Raw genomic sequence first — 21,793 nt, forward strand, 5'->3', positions numbered from 1 at the left:
ATACCATATTTTTGTTTTAATTATTCTATGAAGTTGAAACTAATGTATTGATGTCCTTAAATATTTTTAACATGTCCACTGCTTTAAATTACATGTTCCCCTTTTTCGTCATAATTTCATAAAACCCGCAGTCTATTTATAATTAATGTACATGACGATTAACCCAGTATCTGAATAACAACAAATTATTTTACACTTTTAAGTTGATGATATACAAATTTTAAAAAACGGCAATTCTAGGTAATTTAGAGGAAAGCACGAAAGAGAGGTTGGTGGGAGAAGCAGGGGCCCTTACCGTGCCCATCACTGGCATATAGAGACGGCCGAGCAGAACTTTTACTCGGGGGACCAAAAACTTTCAACTTTTCTTTATAATATTATACAATTCGACGAAAATATGATACAACTTTAAGCACTAGAGCGCCGAATCCAAGTTTCAATGTAGTTCACTCGTCTAAAAGTTATACGCGAGTAAACTTGCTTGATCTCAAGCGCGAGTTGAGAGGTTAGAACGCCGCCATATTGGTTTCCAGTTTCCAGACGCAGCACAGTGGCCGAGAAACCGATCTTTTTGGACAAAAATCTACCGACAATTCAGTTTTTCATCGATTCAATTGGAATTTTTTTTTAAATGTTCGTGAAGGACTATACTTTGATGACGTGTTGCGCGAAAATCGGTAACTGTCACAAGAAATCAAGAGAATCCTTATCTACAAAACCCAATAACTCCGATACTTCATCCGCCCATACCATAAATTTGCATTTCCCAGCTGAGTTGCCGACACTTCTTAACCCGAATCGATGAAAAACTGAGTTGTCGGCAGATTTTTGTCCAAAAAGATCGGTTTCTCACCCACTGTGCGCAGGAGCGTCTGAATCAGGCATGGATTCCTCGCGCCAGAATTTAACGTTTCACCATTTTCTGGTCGTATCGTATGATATCATATTCAGAAAAGTGGAAAATTTTTGGTCCCCCGAGTGAAAGTACGGTGACATAACGTGGGGCCGACTTGAAGTGTCACTTCAAAAATCGTACTGAGACAGCGTTGCCAAATAGCCAAATGTTCCGGTCTGTACTAGATACGTCCGTGATTCCGCTAATCGCTGTAGAAGCTGGATCTGATATTGCGGGTGTAAAAATGAAAGCCCAAGATACGTTTGAAATGATATGAATATATTATATTTCCGTAAGAAATTCGCATAAGTATATGCATAGCGTATTAATCGTCCGTTCATATGAAGTAAGATGTGTGTACACATAATGATATTAGATTACTTAAGATAAAATTATTGTTTACGACGTTAATGAACGATTCAAAGAGTTTTTTTTCCATAAGTATAGAGCAGATAAGAAATCGCGCGCGGCGTTCGACGCGTAACATCGATTATTCAACAATTGTCGGAACAACGACGAGGCGGAGGTACATACATACATACGATCCACGGACTCACGATTTTCCGTGTATCCGTGTGCGCGCGTTTTGCATTTCTTTCGGGTAAGTACGCCTGCATTTTCGATAAAGTTGGCCTGCCACAGTTTTCGCTGGTCGATCGACAGAGTTCCGACGCGGCGCGACGTGTATCGAACCGATACAAATTTATATATATGTATATACGGTGTCCGATTATCTTTTCTTGTTCCCGGCTTGAGATCACGGAGATACCTGCGACAAAAGCTGATGATCATCGGTCCGCTCTCGCTCTCATTTTTTCTCTCTCGCTCGTTTCGAGAGCGGGAGAAGGAACACAAGGTGGAAACGGTCGGGACGTGAAAGTTTAACCAATTAATGTCGATACACGAGACTGAAACCTTTTTTTCGCACGTCTGTCCCGCCGAAGCGATCCCAAACCCGGGCTTCGAGAGGCTCGCCCTCCGGGATTCGCAGCTTCGAGGCTAGAAGAAAAACGCGCGAGCAAACGTTTCCTCGTGGCTGTACACACGGAATGGGAGAGTTCCGATGATCAGGTGACCGCGAGAACAATTGTTTGATTCCCGAATCAGTTGCTCCAGGCTTTGGATTGAACGTCGCTTTCTTCGCCGACCTTCCTGTTTTTCCTTGCTGTCTCGTTCCTGTTTCGGAAGCAATATCTCCCCCAGAGTCCCTTCTTCCTCCTCTCATCGTTTATGGTTCGAACTCGTCGTTAACGCAGCTCCTTCTAATACTGTCCCCCTTGATTCCTCCCCGGTGTCCTCTCATCCTCCTCATCATTCTTACTCGCTATTACGCGGTTTTGTTGCTGTTCGGTTTTCCCCCGGTTGTCTTCGAACACGGCTGAACGACCCGCCTTCATCGTCAGATGTTGCGCCCTTCCTTCCTTCCTCTTCCGTTCCCACACTCCCCGTTCATCTTCCTCGCGATTACATAATTATGCATTTGCCTTTCTCGGCCCAGGGATTGTTCTTCTTGTCAGGCGCGTGTATCAGCGGGTCGATCTTCTCGTTCTCTTCGACGTAGTCCCTCATCCTGGAAAAAAAACAGAAGACCACCGGTCACATTCGGTTCAACGCTCGGGATTTATAGTCCAGTCGCCAGGTCGAAAAAAGGGGCGTCTACCTGGAAAGTATTCCGAATTTAATGAAATTTTGGCACGTCATTTGGGGGTACTCTGCGGAGTCGAATCTGAGTTTTTTCGACCTCGAGGACCCTGTGCTAACTTGGGGAGGGGGAAAAAACCACAATTTTTGTTACCTGTTTTTGGTATTTCGTCTATAACTCAAAAACTATGGGTCCTACGAACTTTTTCTTTTCATTTTGGAAAAGAGCATTCAATTTCCTTCAAATTTCCCTGTCCAACGTATTTTTTCACCCAATAGGTACCGAGAGACGGACGTTCAAAATTTGGAAATGTTTCTCAAAACGATATTTTGAGCCACACAATGCAACTTAATGAAATTTTGGCACGTCATTTAGGGGTACTCTGCGGAGTCGAATCTGAGGTTTTTCGATCTCGAGGACCCTGTGCTAACTTGGGGAGGGGGAAAAACCTCGATTTTTGTTACCTGTTTTTGGTATTTCTTCTATAACTCAAATACTATGGGTCCTACGAACTTTTTCTCTTCATTTTGGAAAAGAGCATTCAATTTCCTTCAAATTTCCCTGTCCAACGTATTTTTTGACCCAATAAGTAGCGAGAGACAGGTGTTCAAAATTTGGAAATGTTTCTTATTCACTAAAAACCTACGTTATGTTCCATTATAAATCAGAGAACATTTAGCTTCGATAACTTCCTAACGAATAAGTTTAGGGCACAAGTATGTTAGTACTTTTATGTAGAGCACAACAAAGTGCATCGATTGGTGCAGTCAAAAATGTAGGTTTCCATTTTAAAAAAAAAGCTGTTCCAGTTGCGTGGGACACCCTGTATATGCTGAACTGTTTTATGTTTTTATTATATTATTTATTATATATTATATTATTATAATATTAGGTCACATCTTTCCCCTATCTTAACTACACTGTCGTGGTAAAAACACGTCAATTATAAACTAAGAAATTCATTGAAAACATGTTTCTACATCGTTAACTGGTTTAACACGTGAGACTGTTATATGATCTTGTAGCAACTTGAATGGTGACATACCATTGAACAGTTGAAAAGTAGGAGAAATTCAACAATATTTTTCATATATAAAATTACGTTCCCTAACGAAAATCAATATGTATAATATTTAAGTAGCAGTTGCTGAAAACTTGAGCTAGAAGGACGTGGCAGCCATTTTATCGAATATTGAAGAAACAAGCTAGCTCTTCCTGAGGTCAACTTTTTAAAAAGTGATTTTCAAAGAGCAATTTGAACTCGAACATATCATTTTTTCACTAAATTCTCAGCTTCTTAAAATAGAAAAAAATGGACGAATGAAAAATTGGCTTGATCGAGGACAGTTTACAAAGTTTGGTGCCGGATTCATAATGAAAATCAAGAGCAAATTGCTTACTGGGTAATAAACTCGAACAGAATTTTTTAAACGCGTAAGATTCACTTGGTTTCTGCATCTAACACAGTGAAGCGTGTTAATTCTTGGAAATATACCGCAAATTCCTGCGGTAAAAGTAACGAGAACGGTTCCAAAGTCGCCGGAGAGGTCCAGCAGTACCTCAGTACAGTGATTTAAATCCGAAACGAATGATCAAATCGTTGGAAATCGCTTTCGCGGAGCGTAGGATTGCTCTGAATATAACAAGGTTGCAGCGATGCAAAGAAAATCACGGGGAATCGAATAAGGAATAGTTGGCCGTTGCGAACAGCTCGGTGAAAGGGACTCGGCCCTCCTCGAGCCGATTTTGCGTTCAAGGAGAGCTCTGTGTTCCACAGGAACGCGCGCCTGTCTTATTACACACAGCTAATTTTTCGTATTTTCTCGCTGCACGTTTCCGAAGACACGCGAAGACAGATACAGAGAGACTCCCATAACTGATATCGCTAGACTGCGGATTTTATACGATTTATATTATTTGAGCCGTTTATTTTGAAAGTTTCGTCGAAAGTTTGTCATTTCGTTATCATTAGTATAGTTATTAATAGTCTGCGGATGTTTGTGCAATTTACAAGTTTTCCAAACGAACTTTAAGACAGAACTTTAATCTATTTGTCAGTTGTTTGAAAGGTCAATAACTTTGTCTTATAAATTAAATGAAACAAGAAGATTTCATATCAACAAGATTTTTGAAGAATGCAATTTTTAAAAGGATAAAGAATTCTAACAGAGAAATAATAAACTTGTTAAAAATATGCTGTATGCGTTTTTTGAGAAATAAACTATGCGTAAAGATCCACAGTCGATTAATAATACACACGATGTTTTATCGAAATTATGCTCGAATATAATATGCATTTAGAAATTCTATAGATACAATGATATATTGATAAATCTCAAAATAAAATCAACGATTTTAAACCGCTAATTGCTTTTTAATCGCGCTTTATAAATACTGGTCACACCGCCGGCAAGAAATGTCTCACGATCTAGTTAGACCACTCACAATTTACCAGAAAATGTGAGAAAATTGTAGGCTTTCACTTATCGCTTTATATTAGACACGAATGTGAGTTAACGACCGCCTACTGTTAACTGTTTCCACTGCGATTTTCGTTGCTCGTAATTGCATTAAACTTTTTAATGAATTGGAATTAACGTCGTGAATATTTTAATGTTTTAGATATCGAAGATATATCTGTAGAACGGTCTTAACGATTGTGTTATCTGCTAGCTACAAAATTTGACTTAACTTAATCAGATTATAGTTGTATGCTTTTTCTGTGCAACACATATAGCAGATGTGTGTGTTACATATTCTTCCTAAAACACACATTTAGCAGTAATAACATCGTAAAAGTTTTATTAATTTAGATTACAAGGCATTTAATTTAGTTTTAATGACTGTGTTATCTGTTAACTAGAAATTGAACTTAATTTAATTGGGTTATAACTGTGTGCCGTTGTAAAGATAGCAAATTGAATTGTGAACACAAGGAGGCATATAAGAGATTCTTTAAATAATTTAACGCAAGGTTTGTATTCATTCTCATCAGCAATTTTTCGAATGTTTTCGAGAATTTAGTGATCAAATTTCAAATACTTCTTGGATCTTCTTTATGTAAGTACGTTCTATGATAGTAAGTGGGTGCACAATGTGCAGTAGAGTGGACCTTAGCTATACATAACCCCCTCCCCCCTCCCTAAAATTGTGCCATTGGGTAAGAAAATAATTCCTGCAAAAGACGAAGTTGATCGAATAAGGGGAAGACGTGCCACATTAGAATGGACCAGAGTTGGGCAATAATCAACTAATATTTAAAAATGACTAATAGTTCTAAAAAAATGCCTTTTTTATTTTTGCATGTAACCTTGTAAATTATAATTTTTGGAAAATCTTTTTCGCGCATATCATTTCGTAAATCAATGCTTCTAATTGATTATAAAACTATCAGGTCGTTTGGTACAATTACAAAAAAGTTATTCATTTTTAAAAGGTGTACGAATACTTTGTACACCGACTGCAACGCATCTGTTCCAACTTCAAAATTGTTATTTTTTGAGTTGTCTCGGTGTTCAGAATTTTATAAAAAAAGAAACACTGTATATTACGATATCTCAGAGTACGAATTTTGCATCGAGCGTGTCCGCGAGCGTCGCGACACCGTGGCACGTGCGGAAGAAAGCGATATCTTACGAAGTGTATCCTTAAATAAATATATAGGAGGCCAGTGGAAAAGTCGCAGGTGATAAATGTGAAAGGTCGGATATTGCAGTCGGTTCTTAAGGTTATTCGTCTGGAAAGGAACTTATCTCATTAACTACAGGCCTCTGCGAGCCAGGTTGGAGTCGGTAAAAAAAACGTCCGGCGATATCGTTTCTAGCGAAGATTTCTCGGCGAAGGGAAAACGCGCGAGGAGACGATACGATTCGAGTCGAGTCGAGTTGAGTTAGAGTCAAGTCGAGGGGACAGTAGCACCGGCGAAAGATTAGTTTGATCGGAAAGAGGGGAAAAAATAGGAGGTACCTTTCACTCTGGCACTCTCCAAGTAGTCGACCGCGGAAACTTTTTGCTTTCGGGGTACGATTCGCCTCGAAAACCGCAGACCGGGATAACTTCGCTGGTTGAACGACGCAGTTCCGCGTTGTTCCGCAACCGGGAACACCATCGAACTTCCCATGTGTTATTAAACCTCGTTACCGATGCATCATCGCGATAGATTCCGCCTAAATGCGGATTCCGTTTAAATACCGGTCGGAGCACCGATCTAGATTAAGATCCCTTTTCTTTCGCCGGCTGTATCCCAATTTCGACCACTTCCTAACACTTCTTATCTATCGGACGAACATTGTCTCGTTCGATTTTTGTTTTTTTCATGCATTTGGTACGCCACGTAATCATTGCTACGAGGCAAAGTTACTCTGTTCGACGCATCTAAAGATGGGTGATAAGTGGACTACGGATCTTCATCCAAAATAAAAAATGTTTGCATCGATTGCAGGACACAGGAGCTATTCTTCCTTTAATTATTCTATTAAGCTGAAACTAACGCGTTGATGTCCTCAAATATTTTTTACATGTGCACTGTTTTAAATTGTACGTACCCATGTTTGTCATAAATGCATAAAATCCGCGGGGCAACCCGGATATTTGTCCGGGGCGCGAAAATTTAGGGGCGCCATTTTGGCTGTAACTGTGAGAAAAATATTAATGTGTCAAATACCCAATCAATAAAAAATTTGCTTTTATTAAAATTTAAATAAAATGATTTGATTTTTATTGAAGATAAAAAATATGTACCTTTATTTTAAAAAAATATACAGGGTGTCCCAAAATTCGTGAAAATCCCGAAAGGGGGTGGTTCCTGAGGCCATTTCAAGCGACATTTTCCTTTGCAAAAATGTTATCCGCGGCTTTGTTTAGGAGTTATTAACGAAAAACACGGACCAATCAGAGCGCGACCTAGACACCAGTTGGGTCAGTCGGCCCGGCGCGCCAGCTGTCTATTGGCCGACTGTCCCAACTGGTGTCTAGGTCGCGCTCTGATTGGTCCGTGTTTTTCGTTAATAACTCCTAAACAAAGCCGCGGATAACATTTTTGCAAAGGAAAATGTCGCTTGAAATGGCCTCAGGAACCACCCCCTTTCGGGATTTTCACGAATTTTGGGACACCCTGTATACATATATGGGGCGGCAATTTGTCTTTTTGTCCGGGGCGACGTAATCGCTAGAGCGGGCGCTGATTATAGCAAACGTTGAGCAGATGAGATTCAAAATTGTTGGAAAACTTTAAAAATAGTAGATGTCAATACATGATTTCTCCTCTATTAAAATCATTAAGGGAAGCAGTAACGTTCAATTTAGTTTCCGTTTCTTGCAACCGATGCAGACAATTTTTAAAGATCCGCAGTCTAATGATCAGCAACTGTGCCTTTTGACATTTCTAAAAACTCTGATGATCTCCGTCACTGAAAGTTTTATTGTGCATAGTTTTTAAAAATTATTTAATTAATACCGAGTGCCACTAACTGCGGAAGTTTTACCGGAAACGATGCGTGTCTTTAGGCGAGTAATTACCGGCTTTAAATTGAGAAAATCATTTGCGAGAGGTACTTTCGCCAACAGCATCATCTCCATGAACAGCACGAATCATGCTTTGTGTCTGAGAGGCATTTCTGCCATTACGACAAATGAAATATTATTAAACGACGGCAACCAATTTTATTGTCTTCCACTTTCTAATTACCTTCTGTAATACTGCATACTTTGAGAGTTGGAAAATGTTTAGAGTAATTATAAAGTGGATCCAAAATGTGTTTGGATACTAAACTTTGATGCGCGAAAATGTTGTGCTTCCTTGAAAGGGGCGTTTCCTGAAGTCATTTGAAGTAATTTTACCACGTTTTTATTATTTTCCTTTGCGAAAAAAGTTCAGGAATTATTAACACGGAAAAGCACGGACCAATCAGAGCGCGGCTACAGTTGAGCGTGGCGTTGGCATTGGCCGAATCAAAGTCGCACTCTGGTTGGTCCGTGTTTTTCGTTAATAACTGCTTAACGAAACCTCGGAGAACATTTTCGTAACGAGAAAAGTTATTTCAAATCAACTCAGGAATCATCCCATTCAAGCAAGTGCAACATTTTTGGGACACTCTGTAAATGAAGTGAAAAATAACTAAATAAAGTAGATAAACAATCTTAAGTCTATTATAATAATTCTTAAATCATGAATAAAAATAATATTTTGATAAAATGAAGAAGGAGAGAGAGAAAGTGATTTATCATAAAATAAAGTAGTAGGGTCAAAGTAATTTATAATAAAATAGAGAAGTACGGCCAAAATAATTTATATAAAATAAATCATGAATAAAAATAATATTTTGATAAAATGAAGAAGGAGAAAGCGATTTATACTAAAATAAAGTAGTAGGGTCAAAGTAATTGATAAAAAAATAAAAAGAAGTAAGGCCAAAATAATTTATATAAAATAAATCATGAATAAAAATAATATTTTGATAAAATGAAGAAGGAGAAAGCGATTTATACTAAAATAAAGTAGTAGGGTCAAAGTAATTGATAAAAAAATAAGAAGAAGTAAGGCCAAAATAATTTATATAAAATAAAGTAGCAAGGTCAAAATAACTTTTAATTAAATAAAGGAGAAAGGACTCATAATTCAATTAAAGAAGTAAGCACAAAGTATTAACTTTCAGAAGTTAAAAGATTTATTAATAAGTTCGAAGATTTATAAAATCTATTGTTCAAGAGATTAACTCATTGTACGTAACACGATGACGTTCACTCGAAAAACTTTCATTCACGTGTTCACTTTTATTTCTTTGAACAGATTTTTAGTAAATCAGAGCAGACTTTCTATTGTTTGCGATATGCTGAACTTTCTTACACCGTTTTATGTTGCAGTAAACAGGTTAGTGAACTTAAATTCCTTCGCCGTACGCGTCTCCCGATTCTCGAAAATTTCTAACACTTAGCCGGCACTCTGAGAAATAGTAAAGTGGAATACGAGAATGTAACAAATTATTTCTTCTTAATTCACTCTTATTTTAAATAAATAACAAATTAAATTAATATTTCATTTTCAAATAATAATTAAATTTCTTATTTAATTATAGAAAATCATTTTAGTAATTTCACAAATATTAATTTGCGATTATCGAGATAGTAAAGATGCATTCATACATAATTATGTAATGAGTTTATTTCTTTGAACACTCGTATATATATGTATACAATATAAAAATTAATTTTTATAAAGTAGTATAAAATAGTCACCTCCAGTGCTCTGTAGATCTAGTGTTAATACTTTCCTATCATCAAGCAAACACAAAGCAATCCCTCAGCGAAGGAAAATTAGAATGGAACTCGTTTATTGTTCAGACTAGAATCAGTTTCTTCGCGCCTTGTCACTCGTACAAGTGTAATTGTACAGTCGAGTGGGAAAGGTGGTCATTAAGGTTAACAATGTCAACATTACACGACTTGTGTCAAAAACCTGTAGCTAACAGGTACCAGCGGTTTTACTCTGTAATCTTCTGTCTACGAGGAAATCGTGAAATTGCTGTGGTAATTCTATTTTTCTGATTCATTCATAGATCGTACGGCGATGCTGAGGTATTTTCATTGCGTATTAACCTGGTAGCGGTATCTCAGGAGATTTTTCTTATTTCGAGGTCTTATCCGTTACACAACCGTGAGAATTTAATCTTCTCGGGACATCAACGGGCCCCCGTAATTTCACATTTTGAACTGGCATGAGAAATTTTGTAAACTAATCGTCTCGAGTATTCTTTTCTCGGAATTCGATCGTCAAGTCCAAAATAAAGCTTACTCTATCCACTAATTATTTACTAGACTCCGGATTTTATGTGTTCATACAAAAATGAATAGGTGAAATACATTGTTCGAACGCATTTTCATTCAATTCGTGTTTCTAACAATTCGCAGTCTACTAATTTCACTTGCAGGCTTTTACCAAAAATTAAAAATGAAAAATTTATACTGTTTCTCTTTCATTAAACATTGAAGACTATGAATTCTTCTAATATTACAACCGAACGTTTTAATTCCCAGAAGACAGAGTCGCCAGATTAACCCTTTGCACCCGGAGCTATCTTAATTCGAAAATGAAACATTTCTTCCGACCTAGAATAATTTCAATGCATACCTTTTTTTTTTATTTTCTGGATACGAAATTGATACAATACTTCATACAATCATGCAAACAATATTGTGAATAAGTACAGCAAGTTTTAGTGGTGACTCTGAGTCTTTATTCGAGTGCTGAGGGTTAAAACTTGTGTCCCCACTCTATCTTCCCCTTCTACGACGCTACAAGAAAAAAATGATTAAAAAATATCGATTTCTATACTTTTTGATTACAAATAACAGTTATTAGCGTCCAAAAAATTGGATCCTCCTCGATAACTGTTATCGATGAAGAAACAAGCACTGTTTCGTTCGCTCATAACAGTTATTGATGAGAGAAGTTCATTTCTATCGCTCATAACTAGACTGCGGATTTTATGCGTTTATAACAAAAATGAGAGTAGGTGTAATTCAAAACAGGGAAAAGATTAAAAGAGTTTAACAATGCCGATATACTATTTTTAACATATAAAAATCATTAATCAGGAAAATAAATTTTTACTTAGCTCCCATAGCTTGCAATCGATGTATATAAATTTTACTTTGCATAGAGATCCGCAGTCTACTCATAACAGTTATCAATGAGAGATATTTATTTCGGTCGCTCACAACAGTTATCAATGTGATCGAATTTCTTTTCACTTGTTCATAATAATTATTGATGAGAAAGTTCATTTTGGTTGCTTATTTATTGAGTTGTCTACTCTTTTTCGAATGGAGCAAGCCTGTGAAATTCGATGAATTATACTCCATCCACAATTAATTTCAAGACCGCTGATTTTTGTACAAAATAAAAATTTTATACCTGAATTAGAACAAACTGGAGTGAGGTAGAAATTGATTTTCTTTCTTGAAATAATGCGGGGGCGGGGGGAAGAAATAAATGTCTATGTTGCTTCTACATCGTGGAATTAATGCAGAAAACATTTTTATTTTGCATAAATGTCCGGTCTACTTATTTATAAGTACATATGCGAAAGCCATAAACGCGGGATAGAGTTCGCGGAACGTTGTCTACTTATCGCCGATTGAATTACAAAGTTCTATTACGCGTAAACAAACAGAATAAACGGATAAGGATAAAAGCACAAGCAGAGAAAATAAAAGTTTCGTGAATATATTAGCGGTCATCATCCGTTGTCGTTTAACCATGCAATCTGTACGGTACAGTTACGATCGCCAGGACCAACAAGGAACATAAGTACACGTACCCCGATATTGAATGTCTGAAAGTGATCGGTACGCGAATATGCGATTAACCGACACTCCACGTCCAAGGAGAGCCTGTCCCGATCGCGGCGTGTGTAATATGGGAACAACGCGCCGCGCCGCGCCGCGCCGGTGTAATTCAGCCTTGACTGTTAATTGCTAGCCGCGTGTGGTGGCACCACGCGCCACGCCATTTACGTCGTCATCTATGCTTTTTGTAAATTCTTCGATTTGTCTAAGAATCGGTTTGCGAATTATAAACGATCAAAAGTGTTAAAAATTGCAATTTTTCAAGATTTCCGGCCTTTTTACCAGTTTTGATCGTTTATAATTCGTGAACCAATTAACCAATTCTCAATGAAATTTTCAGAACATATATAATTTATACCAGAGTTGACAAAATCCATTTTTTAAATTTTCGTTCTGGGCCAGCTAAAGAGGTTGTAAAAATCAATTTTTAGTATTGTCTTTCACAATTCCGACCAAATGCATTTTTTCAACTTATTTATTAGACGTCATTTACTAAACTAACTCTTCTAGCCTTACAGAGAAATTGACGTCGTTTGGTCCATTCATATAAAAGTTATTCTGATTTAAATTGTGTGGAATCAGTTATGCTCCTTACTGTATATATTTGTTCCAGTAGGTTTCTGACACATCTATCGGATCTTGTACAAATTCATTGTTTAAAATATTTGAAATTTGTATTAATTTCGTTAATCCAATATTATTATTTCCTATGACAGATAATTACTTTTTTCCACAATTTTTTTTCCACAATCACCGGGTATGTTCATGAATATTCCCATGGAGACATTAAACGGCAAATCCCTTGTTTCCAATTTTTCTATTGTGGCAGGCGAAGTGCTTAAATGAACTTTAGTAAATACTAAAGTTTTCTATAAAAATAGGCACTTTCATAAACATCCGGAGTCTACTTATTAGTAATATCTCTTTTATTATAATATTGTTATATTCTGAACATAGCATATGCAATAAAGGGGCAGCACCACTTCTGGATAATTTTAGTGAATCAACATCAAACAATTAAAAATCTAATATTGTTTAAAATTATTAATAATTGGTTAAAATTCGTTACTTTTATAATAATAGAGATACAATAAATAGAATTTCAAATAGTTAATGTACATTTTTAGGCACATGAAATATTATTTCAAATAATTGTTTCCATAATTATTTGATCACCCACTATAGATGTACAAAAATGTTCTCAAATGTTATGCTGCTGTTATCATTTTCAGACGCATGTAATCCCCTAACCGAGACACTTGAATCACGTAAGTAAACGGTACTTAAATGCCATGTAATATCTAATTCCTGTGAGGTTATGTAAACAGAAATAATCCGTCTATGTATCCTTGTACAGGATGCAAATTCGGTTGAAAAATATACGTGTCGTGTATAAATATTAATGAAACATTCACTTGGAGGAAGAAATGACGTGAACCGAAGTCGAAAACGTTACTGGTTTGTAACAGTACATTGCACTCGCTCCCAACATGGACACCGGAAATGCGATTCGTGAAAGGAAATCTCGTCGAAAATATGGCGGGTTTTAAAGGGAGTCTACTGCAAGGTAGACTTGTCGATGAGTACAGTTAACCTGCGAATAAACATTAGTTTATCGAGAAACATAGGCAGAAATATTTATTTCAAGTAACTATCTCAAGTTCGTGTTGAGAAACACATAATTGAAATACATATTTCATATTCTTGGGAGATTAAATAAATATTTCGCACAAATAGTATCTCCACTAATAAAAAAATAAATAGATATTTCAAATAGTATTTCCACTAATAAAAAAATAAATGGATATTTCAAATTATTCAAAGTAACATAGTTTTGGAAATAATCTCTGAAAATATTTTAATTTTTATTTCAAATACTATTTTGCCCAGCCTTGATTATAACACATTACACTTTTAGAGAGATATGTACAATTAACGGCTTCGTATTGGTTCGTTCAACGAGGAAACGAGTAAATATTGTTGCTCGATGTTGCTTGATGAAACAAAGCGATAAGATAAAACGAACGATTTTTACAAAGATATTAACTGAGCTAGGACAATCATCGAGTTCATAGAACGGCGAAATTAAACAAGATATAATGCATTATATGTATACTAGAATATGTGAATCACTAGTTTTTTTATTATCAATTTCATCTTTATTTAATCCAAGAAGATACAGACAATTTCGCAGTGGAACACACAAAATTGCAAGCTCAAACATACTGTATAATAATATTGATTTTTTTAATGGCACGTTACAGAAATTCAAAAGAAAATTACACAAGATTGTTTGTTAACATCGTACCTGTATTTGTTTAGTTTCGCGCTTGTCTCTTTTTATGTAAATTTTAGGTTAAGACTTCTTTTTGTTATGTTTCTTTTTGTTTCTATCAGTTCTACTGTAAACGACTGTAAACATTTGTATAAAAGGACCCCTCGGTCCTTATATAATAATAATAATAATAAAAAAGGAGTGCCACAAATATTTCGCCCAACAACAACGGAATATACCGAACAATTTTGAACACATTACAACCTCACGTTTGAGAAAGTGTAATAGTTCGAAAGAAATTTTAATAATATCAATTGGTCGTTGCTATAAAATATACAGTGTTAAATTAGTAATTATTATTTTCACATTTTACGTATCTTTCCGAAATGTGTTTTCGATTGTCACCATTGATTATTTAAACAGTGTACCCATGAAAATTAGAATATAAATCACTTGGATGTTCTTTGTTATTAAGTATCTATTAATTATATCAATACTGTAGCGTTTGTTATCAACTTATTTTACTTGTGTTTTAAGTGTGGCATGTTTTAAAGGATGAAAGGATGACCTGAACCACAATTATCTATTATTAAATAGTGAGTTAATTAATAATGCTGATCTACATTCCTCGATTCGATTCCACAAGACTGACAACACGATAACATACTTAACACAACGACCTTAAATTAGTCCCAGCATTCAATCTCACAGTTGCTATGATTAAATATTTATTCACGAAGAAATTAAGCATTCGACCGATTACAGAAAATACAAGCTTCACGTAAATACTCGAACTTTAACCTACACTGAACAAACTATCGACTACGAAGAACAGTAGCAATGACACATTAAATTTGCTAAATATAACGACACTGTTGCTAACAACGTGCTCCATAAATAGTGTACTGAAGTTGCTGGAGTATTAAATACCTTAAATTATTTTCGGAACGATGAAAATAGAACAAAAAAGAGTGGACATTCTAATCAAAGAGGAAGCCGCGACATTTTAGCAATACGATACAGGAATACACAGTTAAAAGACAATATCTTTAAGGCTCACTATTCAAAATAAAACAATGCTGCAAATTCTTAAATCCATAAATGAATGCGCGCAAAGGGGTAGCAAAACTGTGGCGAGATTCTTCACAAGATTTTTCATAGCGATCACGTAAAAGGTACCATGTTCCGTGCGTCTCTAAGAGGCTTGGATGAGAGGGTGTTACAGGTACGGGTACTATAAACAAAAATGAAATAAAATAAAATAAGAAGAAATAAATAAATAGGACAATTAGAAGCAGAGCAGACGTGAAGAAACGGACGATTCCGATGAACTTACGCGGCAATACTTCTTGACAATGGCCATCGTTCCATGCTGGCCTGGTACTTCATGTTCTCGATCTGCTTCTTCAACGCGTCCTTGTCCATGTTGGCGAGTACACTGGGATCCATGGTTATAGCCGCGCCTCTCTTTCGCCAGATAAGAGCCGAATAGCGCTTGCGCCTCTACGAAAAATCAATAGAACTGTCTCTGTATGGGGACTCTTGCTAATGGAACACAGAACTACGTCACCGACTGGCAACAGGAAATTTGATTCTGTTAGTCCCGTCTTTCCTTGTTCGTGTTTTGTTGTTGTTTCTGTTTTTGTCGCGGGATTCAGTGAATAATTATCAGCTCGATAACAATCGTACACTTATTCGTGACACTGTACAACACCAAATTTGTTTCACTATTACTGTTGGGTGGTTCTTATACAGGGTCATCCGTTTTTAAACGGCCAAACGTTAACCAGCTGTAGAGGACCCCAAATGGAACAACTTTTACCCCTGTCACTTTTTTTGTTTCGGCCTTGATTTCCAGATAATTGCAAAAAACCATCATTTTTTTGAGTTTACATAAAATTAAATATCTCAAGACCCCGATGATGAATCTTGATGGTTTTTCCTTTGTTTAGTTTAAAATAAGTAGGGACATCTTTTTTATTCAACAAACTTTTTTGTATCACCTTCGGATCATGGTTTTTTTGGCGTGGGGCACACCGTGGAGCCTGAAAGAAATAAGTTGGAAAGTGGCGGCGTTCAAATAAGTGGTTCAAATAAATAGTTTTTGCTCTTCTCTTAATTTAGTATTTGTCAGTACAAATAATAATTGAAATCGTATTTGTAAATAACAATTAACTTTGTTATTTTGAATAATTCATTTAGACTTGCTCAAATAATAGATAATTATTTTTGCTGTTTATTTGTGAATATCCAAATAACAAATAACTTGTTGTTTAAATTTTTATTTAAATAGATTTATTTATTGCCCAACACTGTGTTTGCAACTACACTAATTTCTGTCATGAATCCATGAAATCCATAGTCTAATCAAAATATTAACACTTACGAAAGCTGCAAAAATAACTTTGATCTTTAATTTCAAGGTCAAAAGGTCAACAGTCTTTTTTGACTGCATCGTATTCTATTCATCGCAAAGATAAAGTAAAAACTCGATCGTTCTCTCAACAAATTATGGCGAAGTTATTGACATGATGTATTATACTTTCATTCCTCAGTCAAAAACTGATTTTAATTATAGGTATTATTCTTTCATTCCTTAGTCAAAAACTGATTTTAATTATATTATGCTTTCATTCCTCAGTCAAATGGAGTTTATATAGCATATGAAAATATAACAATAAACAAAGTCAGTTTGATAATGAAAAAATATTACTATCATTTGTTAAGAGAACGGTCAAAGATATACTTTAAAATTTGTCGATATGGGGCTTCAATACTGAGAAAATCGAGTTCAAAGTTGTGGCAAAGGCACGCCAGTAGATACGGTAAGTCATGATCAGACTATTCCCGTTCTGCAGCACGCAGGCTTTTGACTTTTCAAACCAGTTTTTCTTAAGAACTAGTTTTACACCTTCGACTGAATTTTCTAGAAAAATGGACCCCTTTTCTCGATTGGGCCATAATCATGGGGGTAGTCAATATCTGGACCATTTATTTTGAAAGTGGTGCAAGTCCATTTTTTGTTGTTTCGAGAAAATTAAAGGTCAGCATATTAGTAAATTCAAAAATATAAATTAATTATGACAAGTCTGGCAATTTTTCTACTAATTTATCAATGGGTAATTTGATTATATAAAGAATTTAACTAAAATAATACATATATTTACGGGCTGTAAATAGACTTACACCAGTTCTCATTTCAGTCGTAGACTTGCATAAATGTTTTAATGAAAATAAAAGAAGGAAAGACTAAAAATAGATTTCGACAAAAACGAGTTTTTCTCCTGGGACCTCTTCATTCGTCACGGACGCAAACTTCCGCGTCCAGACACACAGCAGGAAGTTACGACGAATGGAGTATAAACCGCAAAACGCGGTATAATGAAAGATGGCTTATAAAGCACAAAGCAAAACATTGAATTGTAGAAAGAAATGTCATTTCAACGCATAAATTGATAAGATTTATCAAAAAATTGCTTCAATTTAATTAACAGCTTTTGTCATTCAAACGACCCAATTACAAAAAAGGCATTTCGCAGTGTAAGTCCAGCGGTACTGAACAAAAATATTTTAAAACGAAACCTTACTTTTTCAAATACACCACAGATAACATGCTACTTTAAGAACCTGTTTTGCGAATCAAATATTTTATACGATTCAAAGTAAAACGAACAATTCACAACTTGAAATAATACGTCATCCAGCACTACAACTTTCTGTGAGTTTAAGTGTGCTCATCTGTACACGTTAGAAAGCGTTCGAAACTTTCCATTGGACGCAATAAATATATTATTTATAGGTCGATTCGCAGAGAACTACAATTAAATTAAAGTTATATTTCATCAATACGAATTCCATCAAAATTGAGGCAGAATAACGATTTTAACATAGCAAAATGTTCAACAAATGTATTATTAGATGATGCGAGAGAAGTTACAATATGTAAGAATAAAATTCAATTTTCAAATCTACACGGATAATTACGTAATCCAAGGATAAGATGAAATCGCTTTAGTATGATGGCCACCTTGCGAGACAAAGTAAAAACACAAACTATGGTCAATAAAATTTATGTTACAAATCTATCATAATTTTTGTAATTATTCAGTCTTTCTTTATCGTATCGATTTTCAGCGATCTTGTTGTCTTCTGGAATAATAGGAATTCCGACAACTTTTTACAATAAATAAATTACACCAGTAAAATCCTTGAACGTTAATACCTAAAAATTCTTGTTTTGACTGCATACCAACTCGAATATATGTGATATAATTTTGACAGGGATAGATCGCGAAGGGATTACAAAAGGATCAGTGAACTGTCACACAGAATAATTAATTTTCACAAATTGAGCAATAAACCAAACACGAAAACGCTCGGAGACACCATTTCTCCGATATGTGATTACCAGACTGCGGATGTTTATGCAATTTTCAATTTTTGTAGACGAATTTTAAGAAGGTGGAATAAAATAGAATCTCATTTTCGCCTTTTTAGATCTGAAATCAATTAAAATCGTTCAAAATTCGGTCATATTTTGTATCCTACCATTTCTTAAAGATTTTCTAAAGCCATAATTGCATAAAGATCCGCAGTCTAGTGATTACGTACGTTTTCCACGTTGCATACCTACATGAGTTAGGTGTGCGGATACATTTTCGAGTGGTGAAATAATATAAAATATTGATAATGATAAAATAAAAATATGAAAACGATAATAAAAAGATTGAACCGTATTCCTGTATGTTTCGTCATCTCTTGTGATTAATTTGATCACCGATTAATGAAGAAGTTCGTTACGGGAGTACCCCGTTAGTTGTTCCAATTGATAATAATAAAATAAAAATATGAAAACGATAATCAAACAATTGTGAACCGTATTCCTGTATGTTTCGTCATCTTTTGTGATTAATTCGATCATCGATCAATGGAGAAGTTCGTTACGGGAGTACCCCGTTAGTTGTTCAAACGCTTTACGGTTACCATAAGATTTCGTAAAGAATGTATCGAGGGTTGGTACTTACCCGTACAGTTTCGAGATGTGTGAAGCTTGAAAAAAAGGAAACTTGCACACGTGTCACAGGCCGTCTGCTGAATTTCTTCGAATATTTGTGTGGCACAGTAGCACTCACCTTGCCGGAGGTCGATAAAGTTCTGAGAGTAGCCGACTCTTGGCAGGTTTCTCGATTCGCTTACGGAAGCCTCAACAAAACTCGGCAATCTAATTTGCTGGTAATTTACCTGCCAATATGTCCAATCATTGTTGACATCGAACATTTTTTCAGAGGATTGCGCGTACGATCAAACTCGAGCGATCACTTTCACGTTGGCTCCTGCCGAGTTATCTTTTTGCGATTTGCGTGTTTCAGAACGTAATAAAAATTATTATTATTATGATTATTATTATTATTTATTATGAACGGACCGAGGTCAAAAGTCTTACTACTTGTAAGAACTTCTAGTGTCTTATGAATAAAGGGTAATGTCGAGCTAACAGCTGCACTTTTAATAAATATGTTGATTTTCAATAAAAATTATTTTGCAGGAAGATCCGCAGTCTACTGATTATCAATACAGCATCTCGAGCACTTGGGGCAACTGGTACTAGCGGATTTATCCATCGGCTGGCGCAGAACAAGTATAGCAGTGGACTGATGATCATCTAATATAATTGTCCTCATCGCCCTGTACTACAGTATCATACTAGAAGTCTTACAGTGTGCCGAGTTTTTCCAAACTACTCAACATTCGTGATATAAATGTTTAGAATGTAATATTCATAAGTTATGTACGCGTACATTATACACAAACATTTTATGTATGAATTTACAATGAATAAATAAAGACTGTGTATTAAAAAGAATATCTGCGTATTGTATTTATTGAACCAACATTTTTTCCCGAACGTGCCGCATGTCGTAGAGTTATACTACTGAAATTCGTGCCACCTCCTTCGATATCATGTTCCCCTAATACAAAACTCGATTTTCCAAAATTTTCGCCAATTTTCGACCGTCTGACTTGTCGTCGACTTCTACTACTGAAATTCGTGCCACCTCCTGCGATATCATGTTCTCCTAATACAAAACTCGATTTTCGAGATTTTCGAAAATTTTCGCCAATTTTCGACCGTCTGACTTGTCGTTGACTTATACTACTGAATTTCGTGCCACCTCCTTCGATATCATGTTCTCCTAATACAAAACTCGATTTTCGAAAATTTTCGCCAATTTTCGACCGTCTGACTTGTCGTTGACTTATACTACTGAATTTCGTGCCACCTCCTTCGAGATCATGTTCTCCTAATACAAAACTCGATTTTCGAAAATTTTCGCCCATTTTCGACCGTCTGACTTGTCGCTGACTTATACTACTGAATTTCGTGCCACCTCCTTCGATATCATGTTCTCCTAATACAAAACTCGATTTTCGAAAATTTTCGCCCATTTTCGACCGTCTGACTTGTCGTTGACTTATACTACTGAAATTCGTGCCACCTCCTGCGATATCATGTTCTCCTAATACTTTTCTCAATTTTCGAGATTCCGGAAAATTTTCGTATATTTTGACCGTCTGACTTGTCGTTGACTTACACTACTGAAATTCGTGCCACCTCCTGCGATATCATGTTCTCCTAATACTTTTCTCAAATTTCGAGATTTCGGAAAATTTTCGCCAATTTTTGACCGTCTGACTTGTCGTTGACTTCTACTACTGAAATTCGTGCCACCTCCTGCGATATCATGTTCTCCTAATACTTTTTTCAAATTTCGAGATTTCGGAAAATTTTCGCCAATTTTTGACCGTCTGACTTGTCGTTGACTTCTACTACTGAAATTCGTGCCACCTCCTTCGATATCATGTTCTCCTAATACAAAACTCGATTTTCGAGATTTTCGAAAATTTTCGCCAATTTTCGAACGTCTGACTTGTCGTTGACTTATACTACTGAAATTCGTGCCACCTCCTGCGATATCATGTTCTCCTAATACTTTTCTCAATTTTCGAGATTCCGGAAAATTTTCGCTAATTTTCGAACGTCTGACTTGTCGTTGACTTATACTACTGAATTTCGTGCCACCTCCTTCGATATCATGTTCTCCTAATACAAAACTCGATTTTCGAGATTTTCGAAAATTTTCGCCAATTTTCGACCGTCTGACTTGTCGTTGACTTCTACTACTGAAATTCGTGCCACCTCCTTCGATATCATGTTCTCCTAATACAAAACTCAATTTTCGAGATTTTCGAAAATTTTCGCCAATTTTCGACCGTCTGACTTGTCGTTGACTTATACTACTGAAATTCGTGCCACCTCCTGCGGTATCATGTTCTCCTAATACTTTTCTCAATTTTCGAGATCTCGGAAAATTTTCGCATATTTTTGACCGTCTGACTTGTCGTTGAGTTGTACTACTGAATTTCGAATACCTCCTTCGACATCATGTTCTCCTAATACAAAGTTCGATTTTTCGAAAAATTTTCAAAAACCTCGAAAATCGAGTTTTGTATTAGGAGAACATGATATCGAAGGAGGTGGCACGAAATTCAGTAGTATAAGTCAACGACAAGTCGGACGTTCGAAAATTTTCTCAAATCGAGTTTTGTATTAGGAGAACATGATAGCAAAGGAGGT

At 35.9% G+C, this 21,793-nt stretch overlaps 1 protein-coding gene and 1 long non-coding RNA gene across 3 annotated transcripts; one reads left to right on the top strand and one right to left on the bottom strand.

The window, feature by feature from the left end:
- Nucleotides 1–1,153: 1,153 nt before the first annotated feature.
- Nucleotides 1,154–19,340, bottom strand: Ggamma30a (guanine nucleotide-binding protein subunit gamma-e). Of its 2 annotated transcripts, none has more exons than XM_076424895.1 (3): nt 19,182–19,309; nt 15,494–15,660; nt 1,154–2,465 (listed from the first exon to the last, which is right to left on the bottom strand). In XM_076424895.1, the coding sequence occupies exons 2-3, from the start codon at nt 15,604–15,606 to the stop codon at nt 2,360–2,362; spliced, it is 219 nt and encodes a 72-aa protein (XP_076281010.1). In that variant the 5' UTR covers nt 15,607–15,660; nt 19,182–19,309; the 3' UTR covers nt 1,154–2,359. The 2 variants fall into 2 exon arrangements, with proteins under 2 accessions (XP_076281010.1, XP_076281012.1); XM_076424897.1 differs by lacking the exon at nt 1,154–2,465 and adding an exon at nt 13,164–15,391 and having other exon boundaries at nt 19,182–19,340.
- Nucleotides 12,859–19,998, top strand: LOC143209376 (uncharacterized). Its single transcript, XR_013009075.1, has 3 exons — nt 12,859–16,982; nt 17,088–17,276; nt 17,361–19,998. It is a non-coding gene; the product is annotated as an uncharacterized LOC143209376 (long non-coding RNA).
- Nucleotides 19,999–21,793: the final 1,795 nt, after the last annotated feature.

Source organism: Lasioglossum baleicum, chromosome 6 (genome assembly GCF_051020765.1).
Source record: "Lasioglossum baleicum chromosome 6, iyLasBale1, whole genome shotgun sequence".
Classification (NCBI taxonomy): Eukaryota; Metazoa; Arthropoda; class Insecta; order Hymenoptera; family Halictidae; genus Lasioglossum; species Lasioglossum baleicum.